A 21,706-nucleotide genomic window follows, 5' to 3' on the forward strand; every position below is an offset into this window, starting at 1 on the left:
ACCTGGCCACTTTTGTGCAAGAAGTGTCTGACCGGACTTTATAAGTTTTTTGTCGGACTTTTGGACCGCTGCAAGAAACAGCCTGTTGAACCAAACTCTCACAAGCCAAGCCTGACCCAGGGCCGAGCTTTGGGAGTGGACGAACTCTCGGACACCCATCCGGGTACAGTCCAGGTATCCAGGTACAATAAGGATTAGACTAAGGACGAACCAGATATTCTTGACCTGGTAGTTATATTGAAGGAACCAGACACAAGGGAGGTTATGCCTGAAGCCTACCTGGGGAGGGAGGAGCAAGGTACCCTTGACTTGAGAGACCTACCCCTTTCCCACAGGTAAGACATGAGACCTTCCCCCTCCCACTCCCCCACCCACAGGTAAGACAGGAGACCTTCCCCCCCCTCTCCCCCTGGTTGATACCTGGTTGATGGGGTTCTGGGAGTTCTTCTACTCCCCAAGCCAGGCTTGACTTGTGAGAGTTTGGTCCACTAGGCTGTTGCTTGGAGCGGCCCGCAGCCCCACATACCCACCACAGCCCGGTTGGTCCGCCACTCCTTGGAGGAAACAATCTAGTGTTCTCTTGAAGATGTCCACGGTTGTTCCGGCAATACTTCTTATGCTCGCTGGGAGGACGTTCAACAGCCGCGGACCTCTGATGTTTATACAGTGTTCTCTGATTGTGCCCATGGCACCTCTGCTCTTCACTGGTTCTATTCTGCATTTTCCTCCATATCGTTCACTCCAGTACGTTGTTATTTTACTGTGTAGATTTGGGACCTGGCCCACCAGTATTTTCCATGTGTATATTATTTGGTATCTCTCTCGTCTCCTTTCTAGTCAGTACATTTGGAGGGCTTTGAGACGATCCCAATAATTTAGGTGCTTTATCTCGTCTATGCGTGCCGTATATGTTCTCTGTATTCCCTCTTTTTTCAGCAATCTCTCCTGCTCTGAAGGGGGAAGTGAGTACTGAGCAGTACTCAAGACGAGACAACACAAGTGATTTGAAGAGTACAACCATTGTGACGGGATCTCTGGATTTAAAAGTTCTCGGAAACCATCCGATCATTTTTCTGGCTGACGCAATATTTGCTTGGTTATGCTCCCTAAACGTTAGGCCGTCAGACATCATTATTCCCAAATTCTTGACATGCTGGCGATGAGTAACAATAACGTGGCTAAAGTATGTTGACCAGACCACACATTAGAAGGTGAAGGGACGACGACGTTTCGGTCCGTCCTGGACCATTCTCACAATCGACTTGAGAATGGTCCAGGACGGACCGAAACGTTGTCGTCCCTTGACATGCTGTTTTCCCTACTATGGGCAGATTCGATTGTGTTTTGTACTCTGTATTACGTTTCAGATCCTCATTTTTGCCGTATCTGAGTACCTGGAATTTATCACTGTTAAACATCATGTTATTTTCTGCTGCCTAGTCGAAAACTTTGTTAATATCTGTTTGTAGTTTTTCAATGTCTTCAGCAGAGGTAATTTTCATGCTGATTTTTGTATCATCTGCAAAGGATGACACGAAGCTGTGACTTGTATTTTTGTCTACATCTGATATGAGAATAAGGAACAGCAGTGGTGCAAGGAACCTGTACCTGCAAGGCTCTGTACCTTGAGGTACAGAGCTTTTAACTGCGCTCGGACTCGATTTTATTTGATTGACTGTTACCCTTTGTGTTCTATTCGACAGGAAATTGAGCATCCAGCGTCCCACTTTACCAGTTTTACCCACTGACCTCATCTTGTGTGCTATCACTCCATGATCACATTTGTCGAATTCCTATGCAAAGTCTGTGTATAGAACATCTGCATTCTGTTTTTCTTCTAATGCCTCAGTGATTTTGTCATAATGGTCAAGTAGCTGTGAGAGGCATGATCTTCCTGCTCTGAATCCATGTTGGCCTGGATTGTGGAGGTCATTCGTTTCCTTGAATATAGTGACCTGACTCCTGATCACTCTCTCAAATACTTTTATTATGTGGGACGTTAGTGCAACTGGTCTATAATTCTTTGCCAATGCTTTGCTCCCTCCCTTGTGTAGAGGGGCAATGTCTGCTGCTTTACTCCCAGGTAAAACAGGGGACTCCTCCTCCCCCAGGTAAAACAGGGGACTCTCCCTCCCCCCAGATAAAACAGGGGACTCCCCCTCCCGCAGGTAAAACAGGAGACTCCCCCTCCCCCCAAGTAAAACAGGGGACTCCCCCTCCCGCAGGTAAAACAGGGGACTCCCCCTCCCGCAGGTAAAACAGGGGACTCCCCCTCCCCCAGGTAAAACAGGGGACTCTCCCTCCCCCAGGTAAAACAGGGGACTCCCCCTCCCGCAGGTAAAACAGGGGACTCCCCCTCCCGCAGGTAAAACAGGGGACTCCCCCTCCCCCAGGTAAAACAGGGGACTCTCCCTCCCCCCAGATAAAACAGGGGACTCCCCCTCCCGCAGGTAAAACAGGAGACTCCCCCTCCCCCCAAGTAAAACAGGGGACTCCCCCTCCCGCAGGTAAAACAGGGGACTCCCCCTCCCGCAGGTAAAACAGGGGACTCCCCCTCCCCCAGGTAAAACAGGGGACTCTCCCTCCCCCAGGTAAAACAGGGGACACCCCCTCCCCCAGGTAAAACAGGGGACACCCCCTCCCCCAGGTAAAACAGGGGACACCCCCTCCCCCAGGTAAAACAGGGGACACCCCCTCCCCCAGGTAAAACAGGGGACACCCCCTCCCCCAGGTAAAACAGGGGACACCCCCTCCCCCAGGTAAAACAGGGGACACCCCCTCCCCCAGGTAAAACAGGGGACACCCCCTCCCCCAGGTAAAACAGGGGACTCTCCCTCCCCCAGGTAAAACAGGGGACACCCCCTCCCCCAGGTAAAACAGGGGACACCCCCTCCCCCAGGTAAAACAGGGGACTCTCCCTCCCCCAGGTAAAACAGGGGACTCTCCCTCCCCCAGGTAAAACAGGGGACATCCCCTCCCCCAGGTAAAACAGGGGACACCCCCTCCCCCAGGTAAAACAGGGGACACCCCCTCCCCCAGGTAAAACAGGGGACTCTCCCTCCCGCAGGTGAAACAGGGGACACCCCCTCCCCCAGGTAAAACAGGGGACACCCCCTCCCCCAGGTAAAACAGGGGACACCCCCTCCCCCAGGTAAAACAGGGGACATCCCCTCCCCCAGGTAAAACAGGGGACACCCCCTCCCCCAGGTAAAACAGGGGACATCCCCTCCCCCAGGTAAAACAGGGGACACCCCCTCCCCCAGGTAAAACAGGGGACTCTCCCTCCCCCAGGTAAAACAGGGGACTCTCCCTCCCCCAGGTAAAACAGGGGACACCCCCTCCCCCAGGTAAAACAGGGGACTCCCCCTTCCCCAGGTAAAACAGGGGACTCTCCCTCCCCCAGGTAAAACAGGGGACTCTCCCTCCCCCAGGTAAAACAGGGGACACCCCCTCCCCCAGGTAAAACAGGGGACACCCCCTCCCCCAGGTAAAACAGGGGACTCCCCCTTCCCCAGGTAAAACAGGGGACTCTCCCTCCCCCAGGTAAAACAGAGGACTCTCCCTCCCCCAGGTAAAACAGGGGACACCCCCTCCCCCAGGTAAAACAGGGGACACCCCCTCCCCCTGGTAAAACAGGGGACACCCCCTCCCCCAGGTAAAACAGGGGACATCCCCTCCCCAGGTAAAACAGGGGACTCCCCCTCCCCCAGGTAAAACAGGGGACTCCCCCTCCCCCAGGTAAAACAGGGGACACCCCCTCCCCCAGGTAAAACAGGGGACACCCCCTCCCCCAGGTAAAACAGGGGACATCCCCTCCCCAGGTAAAACAGGGGACTCCCCCTCCCCCAGGTAAAACAGGGGACACCCCCTCCCCCAGGTAAAACAGGGGACATCCCCTCCCCAGGTAAAACAGGGGACACCCCTCCCCCAGGTAAAACAGGGGACTCTCCCTCCCCCCAGATAAAACAGGGGACTCCCCCTCCCGCAGGTAAAACAGGAGACTCCCCCTCCCCCCAAGTAAAACAGGGGACTCCCCCTCCCGCAGGTAAAACAGGGGACTCCCCCTCCCGCAGGTAAAACAGGGGACTCCCCCTCCCCCAGGTAAAACAGGGGACTCTCCCTCCCCCAGGTAAAACAGGGGACACCCCCTCCCCCAGGTAAAACAGGGGACACCCCCTCCCCCAGGTAAAACAGGGGACACCCCCTCCCCCAGGTAAAACAGGGGACACCCCCTCCCCCAGGTAAAACAGGGGACACCCCCTCCCCCAGGTAAAACAGGGGACATCCCCTCCCCAGGTAAAACAGGGGACTCCCCCTCCCCCAGGTAAAACAGGGGACTCCCCCTCCCCCAGGTAAAACAGGGGACACCCCCTCCCCCAGGTAAAACAGGGGACACCCCCTCCCCCAGGTAAAACAGGGGACATCCCCTCCCCAGGTAAAACAGGGGACTCCCCCTCCCCCAGGTAAAACAGGGGACACCCCCTCCCCCAGGTAAAACAGGGGACATCCCCTCCCCAGGTAAAACAGGGGACACCCCTCCCCCAGGTAAAACAGGGGACTCTCCCTCCCCCCAGATAAAACAGGGGACTCCCCCTCCCGCAGGTAAAACAAGAGACTCCCCCTCCCCCCAAGTAAAACAGGGGACTCCCCCTCCCGCAGGTAAAACAGGGGACTCCCCCTCCCGCAGGTAAAACAGGGGACTCCCCCTCCCCCAGGTAAAACAGGGGACTCTCCCTCCCCCAGGTAAAACAGGGGACACCCCCTCCCCCAGGTAAAACAGGGGACACCCCCTCCCCCAGGTAAAACAGGGGACACCCCCTCCCTCAGGTAAAACAGGGGACATCCCCTCCCCCAGGTAAAACAGGGGACACCCCCTCCCCCAGGTAAAACAGGGGACACCCCCTCCCCCAGGTAAAACAGGGGACACCCCCTCCCCCAGGTAAAACAGGGGACACCCCCTCCCCCAGGTAAAACAGGGGACACCCCCTCCCCCAGGTAAAACAGGGGACTCTCCCTCCCCCAGGTAAAACAGGGGACTCTCCCTCCCACAGGTAAAACAGGGGACATCCCCTCCCCCAGGTAAAACAGGGGACACCCCCTCCCCCAGGTAAAACAGGGGACACCCCCTCCCCCAGGTAAAACAGGGGACTCTCCCTCCCGCAGGTAAAACAGGGGACACCCCCTCCCCCAGGTAAAACAGGGGACACCCCCTCCCCCAGGTAAAACAGGGGACACCCCCTCCCCCAGGTAAAACAGGGGACATCCCCTCCCCCAGGTAAAACAGGGGACACCCCCTCCCCCAGGTAAAACAGGGGACATCCCCTCCCCCAGGTAAAACAGGGGACACCCCCTCCCCCAGGTAAAACAGGGGACTCTCCCTCCCCCAGGTAAAACAGGGGACTCTCCCTCCCCCAGGTAAAACAGGGGACACCCCCTCCCCAGGTAAAACAGGGGACTCCCCCTTCCCCAGGTAAAACAGGGGACTCTCCCTCCCCCAGGTAAAACAGGGGACTCTCCCTCCCCCAGGTAATACAGGGGACACCCCCTCCCCCAGGTAAAACAGGGGACACCCCCTCCCCCAGGTAAAACAGGGGACTCCCCCTTCCCCAGGTAAAACAGGGGACTCTCCCTCCCCCAGGTAAAACAGGGGACTCTCCCTCCCCCAGGTAAAACAGGGGACACCCCCTCCCCCAGGTAAAACAGGGGACACCCCCTCCCCCAGGTAAAACAGGGGACACCCCCTCCCCCAGGTAAAACAGGGGACATCCCCTCCCCAGGTAAAACAGGGGACTCCCCCTCCCCCAGGTAAAACAGGGGACTCCCCCTCCCCCAGGTAAAACAGGGGACACCCCCTCCCCCAGGTAAAACAGGGGACACCCCCTCCCCCAGGTAAAACAGGGGACATCCCCTCCCCAGGTAAAACAGGGGACTCCCCCTCCCCCAGGTAAAACAGGGGACACCCCCTCCCCCAGGTAAAACAGGGGACATCCCCTCTCCAGATAAAACAGGGGACACCCCTCCCCCAGGTAAAACAGGGGACACCCCCTCCCCCAGGTAAAACAGGGGACATCCCCTCCCGAGGTAAAACAGGGGACACCCCCTCCCCCAGGTAAAACAGGGGACACCCCCTCCCCCAGGTAAAACAGGGGACACCCCCTCCCCCAGGTAAAACAGGGGACTCCCCCTTCCCCAGGTAAAACAGGGGACTCTCCCTCCCCCAGGTAAAACAGGGGACTCTCCCTTCCCCAGGTAAAACAGGGGACTCCCCCTCCCCCAGGTAAAACAGGGGACATCCCCTCCCCCAGGTAAAACAGGGGACACCCCCTCCCCCAGGTAAAACAGGGGACTCCCCCTCCCCCAGGTAAAACAGGGGACTCCCCCTCCCCCAGGTAAAACAGGGGACATCCCCTCCCCCAGGTAAAACAGGGGACTCCCCCTCCCCAGGTAAAACAGAGGACTCCCCCTCCCCCAGGTAAAACAGGGGACTCCCCCTCCCCCAGGTAAAACAGGGGACATCCCCTCCCCCAGGTAAAACAGGGGACACCCCCTCCCCCAGGTAAAACAGGGGACTCCCCCTCCCCCAGGTAAAACAGGGGACTCCCCCTCCCCCAGGTAAAACAGGGGACATCCCCTCCCCCAGGTAAAACAGGGGACTCCCCCTCCCCCAGGTAAAACAGGGGACACCCCCTCCCCCAGGTAAAACAGGGGACTCCCCCTCCCCCAGGTAAAACAGGGGACTCCCCCTCCCCCAGGTAAAACAGGGGACACCCCCTCCCCCAGGTAAAACAGGGGACTCCCCCTCCCCCAGGTAAAACAGGGGACTCCCCCTCCCCCAGGTAAAACAGGGGACATCCCCTCCCCCAGGTAAAACAGGGGACTCCCCCTCCCCAGGTAAAACAGAGGACTCCCCCTCCCCCAGGTAAAACAGGGGACTCCCCCTCCCCCAGGTAAAACAGGGGACATCCCCTCCCCCAGGTAAAACAGGGGACTCCCCCTCCCCCAGGTAAAACAGGGGACATCCCCTCCCCAGGTAAAACAGGGGACTCCCCCTCCCCCAGGTAAAACAGGGGACACCCCCTCCCCCAGGTAAAACAGGGGACTCCCCCTCCCCCAGGTAAAACAGGGGACTCCCCCTCCCCCAGGTAAAACAGGGGACTCCCCCTCCCCCAGGTAAAACAGGGGACTCCCCCTCCCCCAGGTAAAACAGGGGACTCCCCCTTCCCCAGGTAAAACAGGGGACTCTCCCTCCCCCAGGTAAAACAGAGGACTCTCCCTCCCCCAGGTAAAACAGGGGACACCCCCTCCCCCAGGTAAAACAGGGGACACCCCCTCCCCCAGGTAAAACAGGGGACTCTCCCTCCCTCAGGTAAAACAGGGGACTCTCCCTCCCCCAGGTAAAACAGGGGACACCCCCTCCCCCAGGTAAAACAGGGGACTCCCCCTTCCCCAGGTAAAACAGGGGACTCTCCCTCCCCCAGGTAAAACAGGGGACTCTCCCTCCCCCAGGTAAAACAGGGGACACCCCCTCCTCCAGGTAAAACAGGGGACACCCCCTCCCCCAGGTAAAACAGGGGACTCCCCCTTCCCCAGGTAAAACAGGGGACTCTCCCTCCCCCAGGTAAAACAGGGGACTCTCCCTCCCCCAGGTAAAACAGGGGACACCCCCTCCCCCAGGTAAAACAGGGGACACCCCCCCCCCCAGGTAAAACAGGGGACACCCCCTCCCCCAGGTAAAACAGGGGACATCCCCTCCCCAGGTAAAACAGGGGACTCCCCCTCCCCCAGGTAAAACAGGGGACTCCCCCTCCCCCAGGTAAAACAGGGGACACCCCCTCCCCCAGGTAAAACAGGGGACACCCCCTCCCCCAGGTAAAACAGGGGACATCCCCTCCCCAGGTAAAACAGGGGACTCCCCCTCCCCCAGGTAAAACAGGGGACACCCCCTCCCCCAGGTAAAACAGGGGACATCCCCTCCCCAGGTAAAACAGGGGACACCCCTCCCCCAGGTAAAACAGGGGACACCCCCTCCCCCAGGTAAAACAGGGGACATCCCCTCCCCAGGTAAAACAGGGGACACCCCCTCCCCCAGGTAAAACAGGGGACACCCCCTCCCCCAGGTAAAACAGGGGACACCCCCTCCCCCAGGTAAAACAGGGGACTCCCCCTTCCCCAGGTAAAACAGGGGACTCTCCCTCCCCCAGGTAAAACAGGGGACTCTCCCTTCCCCAGGTAAAACAGGGGACTCCCCCTCCCCCAGGTAAAACAGGGGACATCCCCTCCCCCAGGTAAAACAGGGGACACCCCCTCCCCCAGGTAAAACAGGGGACTCCCCCTCCCCCAGGTAAAACAGGGGACTCCCCCTCCCCCAGGTAAAACAGGGGACATCCCCTCCCCCAGGTAAAACAGGGGACTCCCCCTCCCCAGGTAAAACAGAGGACTCCCCCTCCCCCAGGTAAAACAGGGGACTCCCCCTCCCCCAGGTAAAACAGGGGACATCCCCTCCCCCAGGTAAAACAGGGGACACCCCCTTCCCCAGGTAAAACAGGGGACTCCCCCTCCCCCAGGTAAAACAAGGGACTCCCCCTCCCCCAGGTAAAACAGGGGACATCCCCTCCCCCAGGTAAAACAGGGGACTCCCCCTCCCCCAGGTAAAACAGGGGACACCCCCTCCCCCAGGTAAAACAGGGGACTCCCCCTCCCCCAGGTAAAACAGGGGACTCCCCCTCCCCCAGGTAAAACAGGGGACACCCCCTCCCCCAGGTAAAACAGGGGACTCCCCCTCCCCCAGGTAAAACAGGGGACTCCCCCTCCCCCAGGTAAAACAGGGGACATCCCCTCCCCCCAGGTAAAACAGGGGACTCCCCCTCCCCAGGTAAAACAGAGGACTCCCCCTCCCCCAGGTAAAACAGGGGACTCCCCCTCCCCCAGGTAAAACAGGGGACATCCCCTCCCCCAGGTAAAACAGGGGACTCCCCCTCCCCCAGGTAAAACAGGGGACATCCCCTCCCCCAGGTAAAACAGGGGACTCCCCCTCCCCCAGGTAAAACAGGGGACACCCCCTCCCCCAGGTAAAACAGGGGACTCCCCCTCCCCCAGGTAAAACAGGGGACTCCCCCTCCCCCAGGTAAAACAGGGGACTCCCCCTCCCCCAGGTAAAACAGGGGACTCCCCCTCCCCCAGGTAAAACAGGGGACTTACCCTCCCCCAGGTAAAACAGGGGACTCCCCCTCCCCCAGGTAAAACAGGGGACTCCCCCTCCCCCAGGTAAAACAGGGGACTCCCCCTCCCCCAGGTAAAACAGGGGACTCCCCCTCCCCCAGGTAAAACAGGGGACGTCCCCTCCCCCAGGTAAAACAGGGGACTCCCCCTCCCCCAGGTAAAACAGGGGACTCCCCCTCCCCCAGGTAAAACAGGGGACACCCCCTCCCCCAGGTAAAACAGGGGACTCCCCCTCCCCCAGGTAAAACAGGGGACATCCCCTCCCCCAGGTAAAACAGGGGACTCCCCCTCCCCCAGGTAAAACAGGGGACACCCCCTCCCCCAGGTAAAACAGGGGACTCCCCCTCCCCCAGGTAAAACAGGGGACTCCCCCTCCCCCAGGTAAAACAGGGGACATCCCCTCCCCCAGGTAAAACAGGGGACTCCCCCTCCCCAGGTAAAACAGAGGACTCCCCCTCCCCCAGGTAAAACAGGGGACTCCCCCTCCCCCAGGTAAAACAGGGGACATCCCCTCCCCCAGGTAAAACAGAGGACTCCCCCTCCCCCAGGTAAAACAGGGGACTCCCCCTCCCCCAGGTAAAACAGGGGACATCCCCTCCCCCAGGTAAAACAGGGGACTCCCCCTCCCCCAGGTAAAACAGGGGACATCCCCTCCCCCAGGTAAAACAGGGGACTCCCCCTCCCCCAGGTAAAACAGGGGACACCCCCTCCCCCAGGTAAAACAGGGGACTCCCCCTCCCCCAGGTAAAACAGGGGACTCCCCCTCCCCCAGGTAAAACAGGGGACTCCCCCTCCCCCAGGTAAAACAGGGGACTCCCCCTCCCCCAGGTAAAACAGGGGACTCCCCCTCCCCCAGGTAAAACAGGGGACTCCCCCTCCCCCAGGTAAAACAGGGGGCTCCCCCCCTCCCCCAGGTAAAACAGGGGACTCCCCCTCCCCCAGGTAAAACAGGGGACTCCCCCCATATAGACACTAACAACCGCCGTAGTCCGGTAAGCAGATGAAGCAACATATTGCGTCACGGGAAGATCAATACTGAGCAATATTGATCCTAGAGAAGCTTCTATGTCCTCGGTGTCTGTCTGCCTGTCATGTCTGCCTGTCTGCCTGTCTAGATGTGTCTGTGTGCTTGTCAGCGCGCCTGTCATGTCTGTGCCGGGTCTCCTCTCTACCTCCATATATCTGTGTTCTTAGCTTAGTTGCATAGTAGTGGATGTTTGGTTGTATATCAACTGTGCAATTATTCGTTTGCCTTGTTCGGGTAGAAGGTAGACACAGAAGTCGCTTCTGTATATATTTATTGACCGAGACAGCAAGGTATATATCTGCCTAGCCGAGGTCCTTCTACTCTGAGTCTGTGTGGATAACTGCGCTGCTGGGAGCATGGATTGATGCTCCTCTGTCTGGCATGACGTCAGAGGTCTACTTGCCTGTGATTGGTTACATTTCAACTGACAGAATTTGAGTATAACACAATTTTGCACTTCCTGCCATGTCTCCTGGTCTCACTAGGAGTTATTTCCGGGTGCAGACTTGGAACCAGTCACTCTAATATTTCCCAAGTATAAATGATGCATCTCTCTCGCCTGCATTGTGTAGGGAACACAGATTAAAACAATTTAAACATTCTCGATAATCTAGACGTTTTATTGAGTGGATTCGGGAAATGCAAGGTCTCTGCACGTCCTGCAAGCCAGCAACTTCTGCAACTTTGAATGAGAGTGGTTGTGTGTTCCACCCAAGAGTGTTCTGGTGTGTTTATAAAGTTACCGTTATTGGTGGTAAGTGTGTGGGTACTGCATGGTGGTACTGCCACTATGGCTGCGTTGTTGCAACTGCCGTGTTTAGTGGCGATGGGCGATTATGTATTTGTATGTTTTGGCGACTTGTTTACCATTGTTGTTATCAGGCACGGGGCCTGCCAAGTGGGCTACCCGCCAGGAGTACACACACACACACACACACACACACACACACACACACACACACACACACACACACACACACACACACACAGAGGAACTTTTTCAGTGTCAGAGTAGTTAACGGATGGAATGTATTAGGCAGTGATGTAGTGGAGGCTGACTCCATACACAGTTTTAAATGTAGATATGATAGAGCCCAGTAGGCTCAGGAATCTGTACACCAGTTGATTGACAGTTGAGAGGCGGGACCAAAGAGCCAAAGCTCAACCCCCGCAAGCACAAATAGGTGAGTACACACACATACACACACACACACACACACACATACACACACACACACACACACACACACATACACACACACACACACACACACACACACACACACACACACACACACACACACACACACACACACACACTCTCTCTCTCAACACTGAGGGTCAAACATGTCCTCTTGCTCCCAGCCTCCCGCACTTTGCACTAGCATAACTAGAGTTTGAAGGTTGCCAGACGCAGATAACCTGGTTGAACAGCGTGTTCCCTTAGAGTGGCAGAAAGTTCCAGGTGCGTGTGGCCGCCAGGAGGAACTGGCTGAACAACACTGTGGGGTTTCTCCGTGCTGGGAGGGGGGGGGGGTTACAGGACGCTGATAAGGAGTTATGTTCATTCACAGGATGAGTCTCACTGGTGTATATACTCGAATTGTGGGGGAGGTGGATGAGCGGAGCGGGGGAGGTGGTGGATAAGAGGAGCGTGGGAGGAGGTGGATAAGAGGAGCGTGGGAGGAGGTGGATAAGAGGAACGTGGGAGGAGGTGGATAAGAGGAGCGTGGGAGGAGGTGGATGAGAGGAGCATGGGAGGAGGTGGATGAGAGGAGCATGGGAGGTGGATGAGAGGAGCATGGGAGGAGGTGGATGAGAGGAGCGTGGGAGGTGCTGGATGAGTGGAGCGTGGGAGGAGGTGGATGAGAGGGGCGTGGGAGGGGGTGGATGAGGAGCGTGGGAGGAGGTGGATGAGAGGAGCGTGGGAGGGGGTGGATGAGTGGAGCGTGGGAGGTGGATGAGAGGAGCGTGGGAGGAGGTGGATGAGAGGAGCGTGGGAGGAGGTGGATGAGTGGAGCGTGGGAGGAGGTAGATGAGTGGAGCGTGGGAGGTGGATGAGAGGAGCGTGGGAGGAGGTGGATGAGAGGAGCGTGGGAGGAGGTGGATGAGTGGAGCGTGGGAGGAGGTGGATGAGTGGAGCGTGGGAGGAGGTGGATGAGTGGAGCGTGGGAGGAGGTGGATGAGAGGAGCGTGGGAAGAGGTGGATGAGAGGAGCGTGGGAGGAGGTGGATGAGAGGAGCGTGGGAGGGGGTGGATGAGTGGAGCGTGGGAGGGGGTGGATGAGAGGAGCGTGGGAGGAGGTGGATGAGAAGAGCATGGGAGGTGGATGAGAGGAGCATGGGAGGAGGTGGATGAGAGGAGCGTGGGAGGGGGTGGATGAGTGGAGCGTGGGAGGGGGTGGATGAGAGGAGCGTGGGAGGAGGTGGATGAGAAGAGCATGGGAGGTGGATGAGAGGAGCATGGGAGGAGGTGGATGAGAGGAGCGTGGGAGGAGGTGGATGAGTGGAGCGTGGGAGGAGGTGGATGAGAGGGGCGTGGGAGGGGGTGGATGAGGGCAGGAATGCCAGCCAGTACAACAACAAGAGAATGTCAACATGGTCGACAACCGTCCGGCGGCCGCCAGCCTCTACACCTCTATGTGTCCATGACAAAGGCACCAACATCCTTGTTGCCAGCACTGCCTGCTTGCTGTGCTTGCACTGCACGCTCTCCCTCACACTCAGGGTGAGGGAGGAGTATGAGGAAGGGGTTTAGGGAGGGAGGCAGGTATAAGGAGGATTTAAAGGCGCCCTTCGCAAAGTTTCAAGGCTCATCATTGGACTTGAAGCTTTTTAAAGCTGGCTCTGGGGTCATGAGTGTATCATGACTGGTAGTGGACCCCATGCCCGCCCTGTGGGTGGTAGTGGACCCCATGCCCCGTCCTGTGGGTGGTAGTGGACCCCATGCCCGCCCTGTGGGTGGTAGTGGACCCCATGCCCCGTCCTGTGGGTGGTAGTGGACCCCATACCCGCCCTGTGGGTGGTAGTGGACCCCATGCCCCGTCCTGTGGGTGGTAGTGGACCCCATGCCCGTCCTGTGGGTGGTGGTGGACCCCATGCCCGTCCTGTGGGTGGTAGTGGACCCCATACCCGTCCTGTGGGTGGTAGTGGACCCCATACCCGTCCTGTGGGTGGTAGTGGACCCCATACCCGTCCTGTGGGTGGTAGTGGACCCCATGCCCGTCCTGTGGGTGGTAGTGGACCCCATACCCGTCCTGTGGGTGGTAGTGGACCCCATGCCCGTCCTGTGGGTGGTAGTGGACCCCATACCCGTCCTGTGGGTGGTAGTGGACCCCATACCCGTCCTGTGGGTGGTAGTGGACCCCATACCCGTCCTGTGGGTGGTAGTGGACCCCATGCCCGTCCTGTGGGTGGTAGTGGACCCCATGCCCGTCCTGTGGGTGGTAGTGGACCCCATACCCGTCCTGTGGGTGGTAGTGGACCCCATACCCGTCCTGTGGGTGGTAGTGGACCCCATACCCGTCCTGTGGGTGATAGTGTACCCCATACCCGTCCTGTGGGTGATAGTAGACCCCATACCTGTCCTGTGGGTGGTAGTGGACCCCATGCCCGTCCTGTGGGTGGTAGTGGACCCCATGCCCGTCCTGTGGGTGGTAGTGGACCCCATACCCGTCCTGTGGGTGGTAGTGGACCCCATACCCGTCCTGTGGGTGATAGTGTACCCCATACCCGTCCTGTGGGTGATAGTAGACCCCATACCCGTCCTGTGGGTGGTAGTGGACCCCATACCCGTCCTGTGGGTGGTAGTGGACCCCATACCCGTCCTGTGGGTGATAGTGTACCCCATACCCGTCCTGTGGGTGGTAGTGGGCCCCATACCCGTCCTGTGGGTGGTAGTGGACCCCATACCCGTCCTGTGGGTGGTAGTGGACCCCATACCCGTCCTGTGGGTGGTAGTGGACCCCATACCCGTCCTGTGGGTGGTAGTGGACCCCATACCCGTCCTGTGGGTGGTAGTGGACCCCATACCCGTCCTGTGGGTGATAGTGTACCCCATACCCGTCCTGTGGGTGATAGTAGACCCCATACCCGTCCTGTGGGTGGTAGTGGACCCCATACCCGTCCTGTGGGTGGTAGTGGACCCCATACCCGTCCTGTGGGTGATAGTGTACCCCATACCCGTCCTGTGGGTGGTAGTGGGCCCCATACCCGTCCTGTGGGTGGTAGTGGACCCCATACCCGTCCTGTGGGTGGTAGTGGACGCCATACCCGTCCTGTGGGTGGTAGTGGACCCCATACCCTTCCTGTGGGTGGTAGTGGGCCCCATACCCGTCCTGTGGGTGGTAGTGGACCCCAATACCCGTCCTGTGGGTGGTAGTGGACCCCATACCCGTCCTGTGGGTGGTAGTGGGCCACAGCTCCACTAACACCACCACCACCACCACCAGCACTACTCTCAGTGGTGGTAGCAGCAGCGGCCGGTGCTGGAAGGTGGGGCGTGATGCATCATGCAGCAAGGCCAGGCCAGGAATACCCTGTGAGGCGCGGGTGTGGACACAATCGCCTTCCTCACCGCCACTGTCGCACGACGCTGGACGCCACACGCGTATAGTGAGGCAGCCAGAGTGAGGCAGGAGACACAGGGTGAGGCAGGAGACAGGCAGTGAGACAGCCAGGGTGAGGTAGGAGACACAGGGTGAGGCAGGAGACACAGGGTGAGGTAGGAGACACAGGGTGAGGCAGCTAGGGTGAGGCAGGAGACACAGGGTGAGGCAGGAGACACAGGGTGAGGTAGGAGACACAGGGTGAGGTAGGAGACACAGGGTGAGGCAGGAGACACAGGGTGAGGCAGCCAGGGTGAGGCAGGAGACACAGGGTGCAGGCACAAACATCAGGGAGGGCTCCAGGTGGCTGGCTGCCCGCCTCTTCCACGGGCGTTTCCTTCCTTTATAGTATAACCGGTTGAAAAAATCTCGGGTAAGGTACCTCATTCCTGTCCTCCCCCCCCCCTCCTCCGTCGCCCTATAATACGGGATATTTTCCCGTTTTCCCATTTAAATTTTTTCCCCATTTTCGTTTTTTCCCACTTTCGTTTCTTCCCATTTTTTTCCTTCTTTTTTGTTGTGCTCTATTTCCCGCTCAACCTTGGCTGGGCGTGATGGAGGCGAGAGCAGCTCTCGCCTTCACCTTTACCAGCCACAAAAAGTGCTGCTTCTCACCACCAAACCGCTAGAAGTATCGCGGAAAACAAGACAGGTTGGCGCGCTCCTCAAGCAGGGCAGCAGAAGCACTACTTTCAAACTGTACGTTTTGTACTGGATAAAGTAGTCAAAGACAGAATTTTCTATTATTTGTTTTTACTATTATTATTTTCTACCACAGACGTGGCCACACATTTACAATGCTAACCAGAATAGATACATTTTCTTCTGTCCTCCATGGACAAGGTGAGAGATGTGTTAAACATATAGTTCAGGGATTTATTGAACAATCAACCAAAGAAGGTGATTATAGTGCTTTTAAAATGCTAATCTAACCTACAGACATAAATACATAGATACACAGATTTACGTCTGTCATACATAAAGTGGTCGATGTGTCTTTTTACATGGTGTCATTAATGTGCATTTACAAAGATGAAATGCAATTCTGACCAGCATCCACATATCCTGTATACACATACATACAGCATACCTCAGCCCAGGAGGGCGAAAGTCAGTTAATATGGGACATTCTACAATATAATGTTCAAGGGAGTGCATGTTTTCTCTTTCACAAAGTTGACCTAGCAGAAGGCTCTCTTCCTACTCTTACATTTCCGCCTGCACCACACTCCGCAGTGGGAAAAATATGTATGTATAAATTACATGATACAAATGAATGTTTTGAAGACATTTTATATGACCAGAAGACTCCTACGTGTATGCAAGATGCCTGTGATCATTTTTGTGAGTCTTACATACCATAAGACTACTTGGGCGATACCGCCTGTTTGTAGCCCTTTTTCTGTCAAGGAATTGTTAATAGTGTCTCCTTGTAAAGTGTCTTAATTCTCGACTCACAATCGGGGATCCCAGGTTCGAGTCCCGGCCCGAAAAGAAATGTTTGGGCACGTTTCCTTTCACCTAATACCACCTGCTCACCTAACAGTAAATAAGTACCCGTGAGTTACGCAACAACTGTGGGGTTGCATCCTAGGAAGGGTCAGTAGTCACCTTAATACAATATATATACATACAAAGGCTTCCTGTCCCCGATAAAACGAATAATTATTAATCTTAGAAATGTCACGTTAATAACCTAGTTGCGCACTCGGTAGTGATTGATGTGTAAGCGATTGGGTCATTTTGTTTGGGAGATATTCCCAGTGGTGTCTGACGTATGGTAAACATTACTGGCCAGAGCCGCAGCTGAGGTGGGCGGGGAGCACTTCCCTCACCCCTTCCCCATCTCCCCCTCCCCATCACCCCCTCCCCATCACCCTCTTCCCCATCACCCCATCACCCTCTTCCCCATCACCCCTTCCCCACCACCCCTTCCCCATCTCCCCCTCCCCATCACCCCCTCCCCACCACCCCTTCCCCATCTCCCCCTCCCCATCACCCCCTCCCCACCACCCCTTCCCCACCACCCCTTCCCCATCACCCCTTCCCCATCTCCCCCTCCCCATCACCCCCTCCCCACCACCCCCTCCCCACCACCCCTTCCCCACCACCCCTTCCCCATCACCCCCTCCCCATCACCTCCTCCCCATCACCCCCTCCCCACCACCCCTTCCCCACCACCCCTTCCCCATCACCCCTTCCCCATCACCCCCTCCCCACCACCCCTTCCCCACCACCTCCATAACTCCCTACTTGCAACAGAAATATAGAAAACTCGACTGTCATTCCCTCTGTATTTTGCCCACCCACTTGCGCTGGACGGTAGAGCGAAGCTCCTCGTGTCATGCAGGTCGGCGTTCAATCCCCGACCGTCCAAGTGGTTGGGCACCATTCCTTTCCCCCGTATCATCCCCAAATTCTTATCCTAACCCCTTTATAGTCGTAACGGCTTGGCGCTCTCCCCTGATAATTCCCTTCCCTTCCTCTCTTTCCATTCACTTCCCTTTTCCCCTCTCACTTGTTCCTCTCACTTTCCAAGAGCTTTCTCTCCTCTCTCTCCCTTTCTTTTTCTCCATTACCTGCTTCCACTTCCTTGCCCTGTTCCCTGCTGCTGCCCCCCGGCTGGGGGTCTAACTTCTTTTATTTGATAATGGTTGATAATAATATATTCTTTGCTAAAGATAAACATAAGTTATAATTATAGCCTATCCATCAATTATAACCCATTCACATAATAAGTATTTGTATATAAGGTAAACTGTAGTTTACATGCGAAGGTTTCTCTGCTTCAGATAAGGTGCGGGCTTCACTACAACACACTAAAGGGAATATTTTTTCCAACTTGCATTTTGATTCATAAATAAAGTCATCATTTAAATGTAGAATCCCCAAAACATATATTTTATTCAATGCATATTTCATTTGGTTATGATATTTTTTCTACGGAAACTGTTTTATGAGACTCATTCTGGGCTATATATTTAGCCTACCATCTTAGCCTAGCTTACTGGGCTATATTTTAGCATACCATCTTAGCCTAGCCTACTGGGCTATATTTTAGCATACCATCTTAGCCTAGCCTACTGGGCTATATTTTAGCATACCATCTTAGCCTAGCCTACTGGGCTATATTTTAGCATACCATCTTAGCCTAGCCTACTGGGCTATATTTTAGCATACCATCTTAGCCTAGCCTACTGGGCTATATTTTAGCATACCATCTTAGCCTAGCTTACTGGGCTATATTTTAGCATACCATCTTAGCCTAGCCTACTGGGCTATATTTTAGCATACCATCTAAGCCTAGCCTACGGGACTGTTTTTTTAGCATAATTATTTTTAATTTGATTTATATATACAGGAGTTCTTAATAGATATAGACTTAAAAATATAATTAAATTGTAGCTCTCGTACCTAATAAAGGATTTAATTAGATATATCTTCATATCTCCATTTACATTCAGCAGCATCAATAACAAGTTCCCTACAAACACAAAAAGTAACTGATTATATTTTCAGCTTGTTACAACTTGTCATTAATTTATTACATTTTGGTATAACGTTTTGATGATGCATTAGAACGTTGTTACAACTTGCTATATTGGTTGTTACAACTTGTAACAACCAATGTAGCAAAACAGCCTTGCGATATCCAAGCTTAACAATCCCATCTGCATTACTACATAAGCCGATTAAACCACCTAATTTCACGAAAACCTGGCTTACATGTTGGTTTATAGCCTAGTTAATTCCTTTCAGTTGCTTTACACAACACAGTACAGCTCTTGTGTATAAGAGCTGCACATAACAGAGGAATCACACACACACACACACACACACACACACACACACACACACACACACATGTGGTGGAGGCTGACTCCATACACAGTTTTAAATGTAGATATGATAGAGCCCAGTAGGCTCAGGAATCTATACACCAGTTGATTGACAGTTGAGAGACGGGCCCAAAGAGCCAGAGCTCAACCCCCGCAAGCACAATTAGGTGATTAGGTGAGTACACACACACACACACACACACCACATATCCTGTGCCAGGCGAGGAGGAAGGGCTCACCATTGCCCAGGCAGCTTGGAGCTGTGTGTTCCCAGCAGCTGAGTGTAAAACAACAACAACAGAGGAATCACTTGGAAACATTACGGTGTGTTCATTCGTGTCAGGGAGTGTGTGGTCCCGTTAGTGTGTCCTTGTGAATGAACCTCGTAGTGTGTGAGTATGTTTAGGTTTGTGTGTGTTGAGTGGCGGGTCCATGTTTGTTAATAACAGTTTTCGTGTCACTTTTCTCTCCTATTGTTATCACTCTCCTTAGAGCGACATCCTCTCTAAAGATGTCTTAAGGAAAAGAAAATGTCTTGGCCGACGGAGGCTTGTTGATATGCTTTAAATCAGGGACAACTATTATATTCCTACACGTGACAAGCACGCTACAGTCCACGCCACGAGAAAACCTATATAAACCAATCTTGTTACCTACTGACCTACATGCAGGTATGAAATTATAATTCCACTGGCATAACACCAAGGTCGCTCCTTAGTGTGACCTCCACCACCTCTCAAGGACAGGTGGGGAGCGAGTATCACAACTCCTACACCTCATGGCCTCTTTCCATTTATAAATTATGTCAAAATAGATAAAAAAAAAAACTTGTGTAATTTTGGGATGGTATGGTGGTCCCGGCTGCGTACCGCCGAGTATCAGAGAGCAACATCCTCTCTCTCCCACACACAAAACGTTTTCTTCCCACAAGACGGTAACGTTCCTCGGGGTGAACACTCGTCCACATCATTTATCAGCCGGGTGGGTCAACCTGTGCCCCTGGTGCAGGTGAGCAGTGTGCTGGCGCTCATCTCGAGTGGTGTGACACAGTGTCGCATCTGAGGCCACCTTTGTGGAGGTGTGTGACCGGCCGAGGGATGCGTAACGTTCAATACTACCAGCATCGCGCTCAGCACATCTTCAACACCCTCCTACTGGCGCTCACCACATCCACCGCGGTCATTGTCAGCCACCAATGGACGCAGATATTGGCAAGGTCATTCTTACACAACTCTAAACAAAACCCAAAAATAACTAACCTCCTCTCCATTTTCCACGGCATTCTCCGCCATCGCGCTAACCTCTGCTCCAGACACTAGCAGAAACCCAACTGGCAGGCGCATGTACACCCCGCTCGTATAAATGGAGACCCGAGAACTGAGATCAGCAATCGATATCTGGTAAGTGTGGCTGTGGGATCCAGAGCTGCGCCGGGAGCCTCTCCGATCCTCCAAACGCGCGCAGCCGCAGCACAGAAAACGAGCAGATCCTTTTAGTCAAGAGAAAACTCGGGTTGATGTACGAGGGTTTTGGCATTTATGGTGTGAGCCGCGGGCACTTCGAAGATGCGTAGTGACGTAGGAAGGTGTCATGAGATTACGTCCGCTCTCTTGGCTGGAGTCTATTTTCACTCTGTTAATTTATGTAATCTTCGCCGTACACACCAAGAGGGTAAACTTAGCAAAATTGTGTTATCACTCGATATCGCATAATAGTTGTATACGCATAATAGTTCAGGGTATAATAAATCCTGTCATGAGTAATGATCATAATCAACACATCACTCAAGTGACCCAGAACCCATAATCTAACGAGAGAACAATGAATTTAATCATAAATATATACATATTAATTATTACATTAATTAAATTTTCACAATAACACCAACTGACGTCATAGCTCAAGGCTCATGACGTCACGGGCGGGAAAGCTTTCATTGGTTACTGGTAGACCAATCACAGCCCGAGTAATACCATTGTTTACACCTGGCTGCCATTGTTTTGATCCTGAAGGTATCCTTGTGGTTGTTTGTAACGCTATAGTGGTGCTTCAGCTCTATAATAACATAGTTCCTTAGACACTATAGCCAAGCTGGTGGGATAAGGCATTACAAAAATAAACTCTTTCCAAGACCACACACTTTTCCAAGATCACACACCTCCCCAAGACCACACACCTCCCCAAGACCACACACCTCCCCAAGACCACACACTTTTCCAAGATCACACACCTCCCCAAGACCACACACCTCCCCAAGACCACACACTTTTCCAAGATCACACACCTCCCCAAGACCACACACTTTTCCAAGATCACACACCTCCCCAAGACCACACACTTTTCCAAGATCACACACCTCCCCAAGACCACACACCTCCCCCAAGACCCCACACCTCCCCAAGACCACACACCTCCCCCAAGACCCCACACCTCCCCCAAGACCACACACCTCCCCCAAGACCCCACACCTCCCCCAAGACCACACACCTCCCCCAAGACCACACACCTCCCCCAAGACCACACACCTCCCCAAGACCACACACCTCCCCCAAGACCCCACACCTCCCCCAAGACCACACACCTCCCCCAAGACCCCACACCTCCCCCAAGACCACACACCTCCCCCAAGACCACACACCTCCCCCAAGACCACACACCTCCCCCAAGACCACACACCTCCCCCAAGACCACACACCTCCCCAAGACCACACACCTCCCCCAAGACCACACACCTCCCCCAAGACCACACACCTCCCCCAAGACCACACACCTCCCCCAAGACCACACACCTCCCCCAAGACCACACACCTCCCCCAAGACCACACACCTTCCCCAAGACCACACACCTCCCCCAAGACCACACACCTCCCCAAGACCACACACCTTCCCTAAGACCACACACCTCCCCAAGACTACACACCTCCCCAAGACCACACACCTCCCCCAAGACCCCACACCTCCCCAAGACCACACACCTTCCCCAAGACCACACACCTCCCCAAGACCACACACCTC

General features: G+C 55.1%; 1 protein-coding gene across 1 annotated transcript in view; it reads right to left on the bottom strand.

Moving 5' to 3' along the window:
* Window positions 1-20,076, bottom strand: part of LOC123763549 (tetratricopeptide repeat protein 39B) — a gene marked incomplete in the record, with an annotated part of 220,449 nt that extends 200,373 nt beyond the window's left edge. Inside the window, 1 exon segment of the mRNA XM_045750696.2 lies at window positions 19,951-20,076. Within this exon segment, the coding sequence (XP_045606652.2) occupies window positions 19,951-20,034 (84 nt within the window).
* Between the last annotated feature and the right edge of the window lie 1,630 nt (window positions 20,077-21,706).

The sequence above is a fragment of the Procambarus clarkii genome, chromosome 52, assembly GCF_040958095.1.
Source record: "Procambarus clarkii isolate CNS0578487 chromosome 52, FALCON_Pclarkii_2.0, whole genome shotgun sequence".
Classification (NCBI taxonomy): Eukaryota; Metazoa; Arthropoda; class Malacostraca; order Decapoda; family Cambaridae; genus Procambarus; species Procambarus clarkii.